At 40.9% G+C, this 12,495-nt stretch overlaps 1 protein-coding gene across 1 annotated transcript in view; it reads right to left on the bottom strand.

Annotated features, from left to right (window-relative positions):
- The window catches only part of LOC123791812 (phospholipid-transporting ATPase IB-like), a 189,411-nt gene that overhangs the window by 114,496 nt on the left and 62,420 nt on the right, over positions 1 to 12,495 (bottom strand). Inside the window, exons 15-20 of the mRNA XM_087864917.1 lie at positions 12,323 to 12,364; positions 11,457 to 11,532; positions 10,340 to 10,445; positions 9,697 to 9,779; positions 8,475 to 8,524; positions 5 to 74 (exon numbers count right to left, since the gene is read on the bottom strand). Of these exons, the coding sequence (XP_087721043.1) occupies positions 5 to 74; positions 8,475 to 8,524; positions 9,697 to 9,779; positions 10,340 to 10,445; positions 11,457 to 11,532; positions 12,323 to 12,364 (427 nt within the window). The remainder of the gene's footprint in view (positions 1 to 4; positions 75 to 8,474; positions 8,525 to 9,696; positions 9,780 to 10,339; positions 10,446 to 11,456; positions 11,533 to 12,322; positions 12,365 to 12,495) is intronic.

The following is a 12,495-nucleotide window of genomic DNA, read 5'->3' as shown; positions in this document are numbered from 1 at the left end:
TTACAGCCCCTTTGCAGTAGAGCCGGATATTTCCTGTAGGAGTTCGGACAATTACAGACATCCTTTTTCTATTACTAAAACAATATGAAATGTATTATTAGCTCCTATGTTCCTCAGCACATGGTGCTAACACACACACACACACACACACACACACACACACACACACAATCAAAGTTAGGAGAATTCTCAAAGTCCTCAGCTGACCATTAGTGAAAAGGCCAACGTGTTTCTTGCCAGTCTCCATTTCTGTTTTCTTTACCGATTTTCTTAAACTGAGATTTTTAAAAAAGATTTTATTTATTTATTTGACAGAGAGAGAGAGAGCACAAGCAGGGGAAGCAGCAGGCTCCCCACAGAGCAGGGAGCCAGATGTGGGGCTCAATTCCAGGACCCTGGGATCATGACCTGAGCTAAAGTCAGATGCTTAACCGACTGAGCCACCCAGGTGCTCCTTAAAGTGAGATTCTAATACAAATGTTCACCTTTTACTACTATTATTTCTTAGTTACTCTCCTTTTCTTCCATGGAAATTTATCAGCACAAATATATATATGATATATATTACTTATATGTTATATTACATATAATATACATTATATATTGATATACTGCTTTACATTAATATTACTGTATTCATGTATTATATAATACATATATAACATACATTTACCATGTATTACACATATAAGACATACATTATATATACATGTAGCATATATAATATAATCTCTTAACAACCGATGAGGAAAGAGGAAAGAAGCCCTGGTCATGTATTTTTTGGTCCTCACATCTCTGTGAATTAGACCTTCCTGTCCCCACTCTGCTGCACAGAGATGTTAAACTGCTGGCTTGTTATTTTTATGCATAGTTCTGTTTGAACATCCTCTGGATTTTTTTGAATTTGCTCTTGTTTTTTATGATGGTAGGCAGAACTTAAACTCACTGCTTTTTATTCCTGATTTGGCAGCCCAAATAGGCTTAAAGATCTTCCCTCTCCACCTTATACCACACACTGCCAAAGTAAACTGGCCAAAATAGGTTGGTTTTTTTTCCTTCCTTCTCATCTTGTTATTCCCCGACCGTAACCCTTGGATGGCTCTCCATGGCCTATAACCACATTTTAAGAGACCCAAACAAACTTCCTGTAACTCAGCACCTTCTCAAGATGACCGCCATATCTCACAACCCTATGTGTTGTACAGTCAAAGGAGGGTCCCAGTGAGTAGTCCTACACCTGAGCACTTGAACTAGAAAGTAGTTGTCAAAAGGGATAGGGACTAGCAATTGCTTTAACTACTTAGCTGTTAGAACACTACTAAAGGCAATTGAGTCATTTAAGTGTCACCTAGCTAGGAGCTCTTATTTTAAGGATAGGAAGCGAGTGCTCCAGTAGTAGTGGTAATCAGTTATTAAGTGAGGGGAAAGCTATAATGAACATTAAGATACATATTCTTATAAAAAAAGTTATTAGAAAAAGCTTTCCCCGAGAGAGAAGTTGACAATAACTTTACTGAGGTTCAAAGCTTTTTTTAAAAAAAGATGTCATTGGCCAACAAGGCTTTAAAAAAATATGATTTAAAAAATGATCTGGCTTTGAAAAGAACGAATTTTTCGTTTTCTAAATTTTCTAATTTTCTAGCATTTCCTTTTCTAATTTTTCTTTTTTTTTAATTAATGATTTTTTTATTATATTATGTTAGTCACCATATAGTACATCCCTGGTTTGCGATGTAAAGCTCGATGATTCATTAGTTGTGTATAACATCCAGTGCACCATGCAATATGTGCCCTCCTTACTACCCACCACCGGTCTATCCCATTCCCCCACCCCTCCTCCCCTCTGAGGACCTCAGTTTGTTTCTCATAGTCCATAGTCTCTCATGCTTCATTCCCCCTTCTGATTACCCCCCCTTTCTTTATGCCTTTCTTCCCCTACCGATCATCCTAGTTCTTATGTTCAATAGATGAGAGAAATTATATGATAGTTGTCTTTCTCTGCTTGACTTATTTCACTTAGCATTATCTCCTCCAGTGCCGTCCATGTTGAGCAAATGTTGAGAATTCGTTCTTTGTGATAGCTGAGTAATATTCCATTGTATGTATGGACCACAACTTCTTAATCCAGTCATCTGTTGAAGGGCATCTCAGCTCCTTCCACGATTTAGCTATTGTGGACAATGCTGCTATGAACATTGGGGTGCATATGGCCCTTCTCTTCACTACGTCTGTATCTTTGGGGTAAACACCCAGTAGTGCAATGGCTGGGTCATAGGGTAGCTCAATTTTTAACTTTTTAAGGGACCTCCACACTGTTTTCCAGAGTGGCTGTACCAACTTGCATTCCCACCAACAATGTAGGAGGGATCCCCTTTCTCCACATCCTCTCCAACAATTGTTGTTTCTTGCCTTGTCAATTTTTGCCATTCTAACTGGCGTAAGGTGGTATCTCAGTGTGGTTTTGATTTGAATTTCCTTGATGGCTAATGATTTTGAACATTTTTTCATGTGTCTGTTAGCCATTTGTATGTCTTCATTGGAAAAGTGTCTGTTCATATCTTCTGCCCATTTTTTGATTTGTTTGTTTGTTTCTCGTGTATTGAGTTTGAGAAGTTCTTTGTAGATCTTGGATACCAATCCTTTATCTGTAGTGTCATTTGCAAATATATTCTCCCATTCCGTGGGCTTCCTCTTAGTTTTTTTTTTGACTGTTTCCTTGGCTGTGCAGAAGCTTTTTATCTTGATGAAGTCCCACAAGTTCATTTTATCTTTTGTTTCTTTTGCCTTTGGGGATGTGTCATGAAAAAGGTTGCTTTGGCTGATGTCATAGAGGTTGCTGCCTATGTTCTCCTCCAGAATTTTGATGGATTCCTGTCTCACATCGAGGTCTTTCATCCATTTGGAGTTTATTTTTGTGTATGGTGTGAGAGAGTGGTCAAGTTTCATTCTGTCCAATTTTCCCAGCACCATTTATTGAAGAGACTGTCTTTTTTCCACTGGATGTTTTTTCCTGCTTTATCAAATATTAGTTGCCCAAAGAGCCGAGGGTCCATTTCTGGGCTCTCTATTCTGTTCCATTGGTCTATGTGTCTGTTTTTGGGCCAGTACCATGCTGTCTTTGTGATCACAGCTTTGTAGTACAGCTTGAAATCCAGCATTGTGATGCCCCCAGCTTTGTTTTTCCTTTTCAACAGTTCCTTGGAGATTCGGGGCCTTTTCTGGTTCCATACAAATTTAAGGACTATTTGTTCCAGTTCTTTGAAAAATGTCCTCGGTATTTTGATCGGGATAGCATTGAACGTGTAGATTGCTCTGGGTAGCATGGACATTTTAACTATGTTAATTCTTCTGATCCATGAGCATGGAATATTTTTCCATCTTTTTATGTCTCCTCAATGTCTTTCAAGAGTGATTTATAGTTTCTAGAATATAGGTCCTTTACGTCTCTGGTTAAGTTAATTCCAAGGTAACGTATGGTTTTTGGTGCTATTGTAAATGGGATGGATTCCCTAATTTCTCTTTCTTCAGTCTCATTCATGTATAGAAATGCAACTGATTTCTGAGTATTGATTTTGTATCCCACCACATTACTGAATTGCTCTATAACTTCTAATAGTTTGGGAGTGGATTCTTCTGGGTTTTTCATATAGAGTATCATGTCATCTGTGAAGAGAGACATTTTGACTTCTTCTCTGCCGATTTGGATACCTTTGATCCCTTCTTGTTGTCTGATTGCTGTTGCAAGGACTTCTAGTACTATGTTGAATAATAGTGGCGAGAGTGGGCATCCTTGTCGTGTTCCTGATCTTAAGGGAAAGACTTCCAGCTTTTCCCCATTGAGAATAATATTTGCTGTAGGCTTTTCATAGATGGCTTTTATGAGATTGAGAAATGTACCTTCTATTCCTACACTCTGAAGGGTTTTAATCAGGAAAGGATGCTGTATTTTGTCAAATGCTTTTTCAGCATCAATTTAGAGGATCATATGGTTCATATGAGGATCATACGAGTCTTTTCTTGTTGATATGATGTATCACGCTGATCGATTTGCGAATGTTGAACCACGCTTGCATCACAGGTATGAATCCACTTGGTCATGATGGATAATCCTTTTAATGTACTGTTGGATTCTATTAGCCAGGTTCTTGTTGAGGATTTTAGCGTCCATATTCATTAGGGAAATCGGTCTGTAATTCTCCTTTTTGATGGGGTCTTGCCTAGTTTGGGGATCAAGGTAATATTGGCCTCATAGAATTAGTTTGGTAGCTTTCCTTCTGTTTCTATTTTTTGAAATAGCTTTAGGAGAATAGGTATTATTTCTTCTTTGAATGTTTGGTAGAATTCCCCAGGAAAAAAGTCCAGGCCTGGAGTTTTGTTATTTGGAAGGTTGTTTATAACTGACTCAATCTCTTCATAATTATTGGACTGTTGAAGAAATCAATTTCTTCCTGTTTCAGTCTTGGTAGTTTATAGGTTTCCAGGAAGGCCTCCATCTCTTCCAGATTGCTTAATTTATTGGCATATAGCTGTTGATAATAGTTTCTAATAATCCTTCCAATTTCATTGGTGTTGGTCATGACCTCTCCTTTTTCATTCATAATTTTAATAATTTGGGTCCTTTTTCTTTTCTTTTGGATAAGTCTTGCCAGTGATCTGTCAATTTTATTGATTCTCTCAAAGAACCAGCTTCTAGTTCTGTTGATCCGCTCTACTGTGCTTCTGGTTTCTAATTCATTGATTTCTGCTCTCATCTTGGTCAACTGCTTCCTCGTGAGTGGATTAGGCCTGTCCCTCTGTTGCTGTTCTAGCTTCTTGAGGTGAGAATATAAAAACTGCATTTTAGATTTTTCTATTCTTTTGAGTGAGGCTTGGATGGCTATGTATTTCCCCCTTAGGACTGCCTTTGCAGTATCCCATAGGTTTTGGACTATTGTGTTTTCATTCTCGTTGGTCTCCATAAATTGTTTAAGTTGATTTTTGATTTCCTGGTTTATCGAGTCATTCCTGAGCAGGATGGTTCTTAGTCTCCAAGTGTTTAGTTTCTTCCAAATTTTTCCTTGTGGTTGAGTTCCAATTTCAGAGCATTGTGGTCTGAGAATATGCAGGGGATAATTTCAATCTTTTGGTATCGGTTGAAACCTGTTTTGTGTCCCAGAACATGGTCTATTCTTGAGAATGTTCCATGGGCATTAGAATAGAATGAGTATTCTCTGGTTCTGGGGTGTAGTGTTCTATATATATCTATGAGGTCCAACTCGTCGAGTATGGCATTCAAAGCCTTTGATTCTTTGCTTAGTTTTTGCCAGGGTGTTCTGTCTATTTCTGATAGTGGAGTGTTGAGGGCCCCTACTATTAATGTATTTTTATCTATATGTCTCTTTATTCTGGTTAAGAGTTGGCTTGTGTATCTTGCTGCTCCCCTGTTGGGGGCATATATATTTATAATTGTCATATCCACTTGCTGAATACTTCCCTTAAGAATAATATAGTGTCCTTCTGCATCTCTAACTGTAGTCTCTAATTTAAAATCCAATCTATCTGATATGAGAATTGCTACCCCAGCTTTCTTTTGAGGTCCATTTGCGTGAAAGATGGTACTCCATTCCCTTACTCTCAGTCTGAATGCATCTTTGGGTTCGAAATGAGTCTCTTGTAGACAGCAAATGGATGGGTCATTTCTTTTTATCCAATCTGCAACCCTGTGGCGTTTTATGGGAGCATTTAGGCCATTTATATTGAGACTGATTATTGAGAGATATGGTTTTAATGATGCCATGTTGCCAGTAAAGTCTTTGTTTGTATCGGTTGTGACTTTCTGTTCTGTATCACTCTTGGGGCCTTTTTACCTTTATAGAACCCCCCTTAATATCTCCTGTAGGGCTGGTTTCGTGGTTACGAAATTGGTTAATGACTGGCGATTCTGGAATGTCTTTATTTCTCCATCAATTCTGAATGACAGCCTTGCTGGATAAAGGATCCTTGGCTGCATGTTTTTCTCTGAAAGAGCTTTAAAAATGCCCCCCCCCAACCCTTTCTCTCATTCCAGGTCTGTGTAGACAGGTCTGACGTAATTCTGATGCCTTTGCCTTGATATGTGAGAAATTTCTTTGCCCTGGCCGCTTTCAATACTGTATCCTTGGATCTAATATTTGCGAATTGCACTATGACGTGACGTGGCATAGGTTTGTCGTGGTTGAGCTTGGGAGGGGTCCTCTCTGCCTCTTGGACACGAATTTTTGTTTCCCTCGCTAGATTAGGGATGTTTTCAGCTACAATTTGTTCAAATATCTCTTCTAGACCTCTGTTTTTCTCCACCCCCTCGGGGATGCCGATGATTCTGACATTGGATCATTTCATTGAGTCAGTAATCTCCCGTAAGCTACATTCGTGGGTGTGGATTTTTTTAAGACCAGCTTCTATTTTTGTTTTTTCCTCTATTAACCCATCCTCCAATTCACTAACCCGTTCCTCTGCTTTGGTGACCCCGGCCGTCAGAGCCTCTAGTTTTGCCTGCATTTGGCTCATAGAATTTTTAATTTCTGTCAGATTTGCTCTCATTTCTGTCCTTAGGGATTCTATATTCTCAGTAACGTTTTCGTTAATAGTTTTTTCAATTCTACTCATCATTTTGACCATCGTTACTCTGAATTCCATTTCTGATACTTCTTGTCATTCTGATGAGGAGAGGTTGCGGGGTTGTCCAGAGCCCAAATTATTGACTGGGTCCCAGGCCGTGCCCCTTGTATTATAGGGATCTTAGGGATGTGGGCTTCTTCTTTAAAGATTTTATTTATTTATTTATGTGGCAGCCAACCAGCAAGAGAGGGAACAGAAGCAGGGGAGTGGGAGAGGAAGAAGCAGGCTCCCAGCGGAGGAGCCTGATGAGGGACTCCTTTCCAGAACGCCGGGATCACGCCCTAAGCCGAAGACAGGCACTCAAGGACTGTGCCACCCAGGCGCCCCCGGTTGTGGGCTTCTTGATTTTTCAGCCTGCCTTCTGTGTTCTGGGGGAGGGGCCTGCCGCGCCGATACTCAGGCAACCCTGTTTGGGTAGAGTCTCCGTGTCCCCTGCGAGGGGGGATGGGGATGGGCACTCTCTGAGCCAGTATTTCCAGGCTTTTGTTCTCTGGCGGCTTTCCCTGGCGGTTTGCTGTGCCTCTTCTGAGAGTCAGAGCAGCAGCGGCTGAATTTTAGCCTCTGTCTCAGAACAGAGGGATTGCGGCCCGTTCTCTACTAATGTTCTGGCCACTTTAACTCTGTTACTGTTGGTGCTGCTCAACCCTGCAGCATCCCGGGATGTGCGCCCCACACCCGGCGTCCCAGCCCTCACTTCCAGGGCCGATGCGTCTCTGTCCTTTGTGTTTCTAATGCCGCCAGCCGCCCCGCGCTCGCTCCTGGAGCTCCCGGTCTCAGTCTATGCCCGGTGAGCGCACCGGGATTCCGGTGTTCCCGTGTTCCGTGAGATGCCTGGTGGCGCGCGCACCCAGCTCACGGTCTCAGTCTGCTGTTTTGCGGGTGCTGACCGCGAGTCCGCCTGCTCCCCCGTGCAGGTGGCTACCGCTTCCCGGTGCCCGAACGCGGCGGCTCCCTCCCCCTTCCGTTTATCTTCCGATATCTGTGCACGGTTTCATGGCTCCCCGCTTCGTACCTCAATACTCAGCGCTGGAGATGTTCATTTGTAGAGATCCAGATGCATCTACCTGAGTCTCAGGCTGGTTCTGTGGTTGTTTAGGCTGGTCTGGTACCTATCCAGCTCGACTCGGGGGACCGGCTGAAAAAGGGGTCTCCTACTCCTCCGCCATCTTAACTCCTCCCTCCTTTTCTAATTTTTCAGATTCTACATAAGAAGCTCTCAGATGGTCTAAGAGATGGGACTTTGTGAGTCGTCAAAACAGGGCAGTGAAAATAAAACCATCACCAATATCCTTACAGTAGGCTTTGGGGATCAGACCACAGCAGCTGGAACAGGAGGCCCTTTGAAGTCTACGGGGACAGAAGGATTTGGACGCACATTGTTTCCTTTGGGGGGAAAAAAGGAATTACTTCATTATCTCTTTTTAAAGAAATAGTTTTGGGTTTATTTGGAAAAATAATGTTCAATATTCATCCATTCATCAAATATTTATTAGCACTTACTGGATACCAGATTCTCACAGAAGGTGACTCCTGCCCTCCTGGAACTGAGAGTCGAGTTGGCAACACAGTCAGTAAATAGTAACCCAGATGTAAACCTCAAGTCTGACTCTGACAAGTGTTAGGAAGGAGAGGTGTGGGAGACCTTCTCAGCTACAAAAATGGATTTGGCCTAATGATGCTGAAAGAAGTGAACACCAGGCTCAGATTAAAGAGTGGATGGAAGCTAACTAGAATTTCATGATTCTACATTAAAGTTTTGATTTGCATTAACAAATCTCAACTGAAGAGTCACAGAAGGAGCCCTGGGAGATACATGAACAGAATGAAAAGTATCTTACCTAGAAAACTCCAGGATATTAAGAATTTCAAACGTTAAGTTTTCTCCCATCTACAGGAAGATAAGACAACATCTTCTTACCCGAGGAAAAAAAAGTACTCATCCTGTAAAATAGCTCACTCTTCCAATCAGAAACATGTTTTACCTACCCTACAACTACACATCTTTTTTAAAATAGAAATGTCCTTGCAAACCTGATGAAATGATGGTGCCCTCTTCTGGCAAGAACATAGTTTGCAAACTGGGGACTATTGGCAAAAGTACTTCTCATAGTGCAGATTTAAGACGAAAACAACCTCTTTGCAATATAAAATCAGCACTACAAGAAACATTTCATGAACACCCCCATGTTGCCAAGGTATATGGAGTAAGCGAGACAACAGACCAAAATGGGAAAACAAATGTCTTTTCATAAAAACGCACAGATCAGACAAAACCCTTAGTCCTTAGATAATTTGAAGAGGTCAACATGGAAAGAGATGACATGCTATAAAATTCTATGTCAATAAAACCTGCATTCTTTTCTAAATTTTTCCAGTTGCAGCCTCTTGACTTCCTATAGCCATGATCAATTCACCAATAAGGCAATATAGAATTTCAAATAATTTGAGAGTTGTCCATGTGGCATGTACTACAGATATAAAGATGAATCAATCAGTCCATTCTGCTAAGGACTGAATGTCTAGTAGACATCCCTAACCACCGCATTATTACTAGAAAAAAATCTTCACCTTGCTTCAGTTATTCCCCCATAATATCAAAGGCTTGTGGTAAGTGGTCATCAAGACAAAACAAGAAAAATATATACATAATATATATTACATATAATGTTGATTTGTATCAACATAACAAGAGAACTCACCAAAAAATAGTTTGAAAAATTTTAATTTTTCATAAAAAATAGTACATTTCTTGAAGATCTGATGCTCCCAACGTTTTTAAATGGCTTTTACTGAGCACTCTATCTGCTCCAAGCACTAATTCCAATAACTTTACATATATTAACTCATTTAATCCTCACAAAAACCCTATGACATGCATGATAAGAAGACCAGGGCCAACACAGAAGTTAAGGAACGTGCCTAAGAACAATGGCTGGGAAGGTGTGAGTCCAGCGGGGACCCCAAGCACTGTGATTCCAGAGCGCCTCTGCTCAACTACACAACTTGTGTCTCTCTGGAAGGGCGTGTAAACTGTGAGAAAGTACGTAAGACACTACTCACAGCTTCTACAGTGACAGTGGTTGGCGTTCTTGTAGTAAAAACAAAGCCAAGCTTCTTCACTCCTTTCACTAAAGCTGCTTCATCTGTCAATGAAAAGTCTGTATTAATGGAGATTGTGCAAATATATTAATACCGGATTTAATTTAAAACAGATTTCCATTCTCCAGCACTAAAATACCATGATTTCTTTTTTAAACTTGGCTTTTTGGGATCCAAATGCACTTACTTAGGTACCAGAAGGCATTCGTAGAAGAGGAAATTTGGTTAAATAGGCCTCTTTCAATGGGGCTAGGATATATTTCTTTCTTAGTGCTCATTATGGTTTTGTTCTACAAGCCATTAATAGGACTTCCATGACATGTTGCAATGCCTCCATCCGACTCCTGCCTTGTTCCTGGTTATAAGTACATGTTCCATTGACTCCAGCTCAGAGAGCCCTCCCCACCAGTCTCCTTATGGCAGTCTTTGGGGGTGAAGGGAGCCAGAGCCCCAGAGCTGCAGAGCCGCTCACACCTGCACCGTACCATGAATACCCGTGACCTGTGAGAACCCCGGGGAAGGAGCAATCCAGGGGTCCGTGGCAGCAGCACCTCTTCTCAGGGCTCATCACCTACCAGGTGTTCTAGGAGCCCACAGCACCTACCTGGGGAGGAAGCCTGGTAGATTATATTTTTTCCATCTCTCTCGGGAACAACAGTGTGGCACACGCATAATAGGGTAAGAAATTCCGTTATATAATTTTTCGTGGGCTATAAAAAAGGCACAGAGCTAGTGAGTCTCTTCCAACACCAGTGACGTAAGAGTCATATATAGTCCGCGATTTGTATCAACTGTGGCTTCACCTCAAGTACAGAGAGTCGGGCACTGACTAAAAACCATATGGTGCACTCAGAATGTCTTCGTAGAGTGACCACCAAGGCAGAGACAGTGCGGGCATGGGGAGACTCCGGGAAGAAGAGGACTCTGCTCTCTTGGAACATCTATTATCACTGGGGAAACAGGCTTTCTCAAAGCTGGAGGAAACAAATAGGGACTGTCACAGAGAAAAGAGGGGCCTATTTTAGGGAGGTGATCGGGCGGGGGGGGCATACATCGAGGAGATAATATTCAAATTAAGACCTACATGGAAAAGTGAGTTAGCTGTGTTCATTGACATGTGACTGTGGTACATACAGGCAAAGGGACTAGCACTCCCAAAGGCCCCGGGTCAGGTGAGAGATGCATAGGTTTGTGAACTTCAAGACAAGTGTAACTCCAGCATCTTGAGCAAGGGGAACAAGGACACAGAATGAGGTTGGAGAGAAAGTCACAGTAATGAATTAGGATTTTATCTTAAGGGAGGGCAGTTCTCTGAAGGTTTTTAAGTAAAGGAAGGGCATGTACAGCTTCATGCTTTAAAAGATCACTTTTATTTTTGAGAAGATCAAGATTTCTAATCAAGTAGACCAGTATCTTAAAACTGGTAAGTGAAATTATAGGTAACATGCAATAGAACCAAATAGCTTAGAAGCGTTTAGAGATTTTCTTACATAGATTGCTACACAGTAAAATGTTCTTTTTTAATATTTGGATTCATTCGCACTAACAAGTTTAGCACACCCCTCCTAATATCAGTATGAAATCCACTGTTTACTAACATCAAAAGAAAATTCAAGACTGTTTCCTGGCTCAGAAAATTATACCTTTTAATAAACCATACGTACGTTTTAAAGTTATGTTACATTACCCCTGCTGACTTTGTGTGAAAATAGCAGACTTACGTGGCCATTTTCAAAGTTCTGCAATAATTCGGGGTCATTAAATTCGCAGCACTCGGAGATGACAGAGGGTGACAGACTGAGGAAGAACGGAGAAGATTCACTGTAACCAAAATTCCTGATGGTGCCAGTTCAACAATCAAATGGACCTCCAGTGAACACACAGCTCCTTGTTCTGTTTTCAGTAAGTTACACTATAAAGTCTGTTGAGTTACCGCTGACCCTTGAACGGCGTGAGTATCAGCTGTGCAGGTCCACTGATACACAGATTTTTCTTGTACAGTAAATGCATTTTGTCTTCCTTGTAATTTTCTTAATAGCATTTTCTTTTCTCTAGCTTTATTGTCAGAGCACAGCATATAACACATATACAAAATATGTGTTAATGAACTGTTTATATTATCGGTAAGGCTTCTGGTCCAACAGTAGTAGGCTCTTAGTAGTTAATTGGGGAGTTAAAAGCTATACATGGATTTCCAGCCGCGTGGGGAGGGTCGGCGTCCCTAGCCGCTGTGTTGTTCAAGGGTAAACTGTATAGTAAATATTTAAAGTGCTGTCAGATTATAATCCTCTCAGGCCTCAAGTTGCAAAATGGTATTAGAAAATGCCAAAATTTGTGTTGAATCCCATGTAGTTATACAGAATTTAAGACAGAGTAATAATAAAAGCAACAAATCAAAGCCTGGTTTCTGGGTTCTTTGACTATCACATGAGAAAGATCTATCCAGAGGAGATTTCTGGGAACTGCCTTTGGAGGTCTGGACAAGGGACAGCTGTGTTATCATATATCAGGACTCCAGTACTGATAAGAAGTCCATCGTGGGGGTAAAGGAACATGGGCAAAGTAGAAAAGAATGTTGTTTAGTTACCTTAATTTTTCTAAATCGATATCACTTCTGTCTGACTGATTTCTGAGGGAAAATAAGGGAGGAAATATAATGGTTTTAAGACTATAGATATAAAATGCTTTAGCAATTTTAACCACATATAAAAGCAGATATAGACCATATTTTTTAACAACTGCAAATTTCCATTTAAGTCA

The sequence above is a fragment of the Ursus americanus genome, chromosome 10 (assembly GCF_024610735.1).
Source record: "Ursus americanus isolate L20-20 chromosome 10, mUrsAme1.1.p, whole genome shotgun sequence".
Classification (NCBI taxonomy): Eukaryota; Metazoa; Chordata; class Mammalia; order Carnivora; family Ursidae; genus Ursus; species Ursus americanus.
The sequence above is the reverse complement of the archived record's forward strand: the minus strand, read 5'-3'. Positions and strand labels throughout refer to the sequence as shown.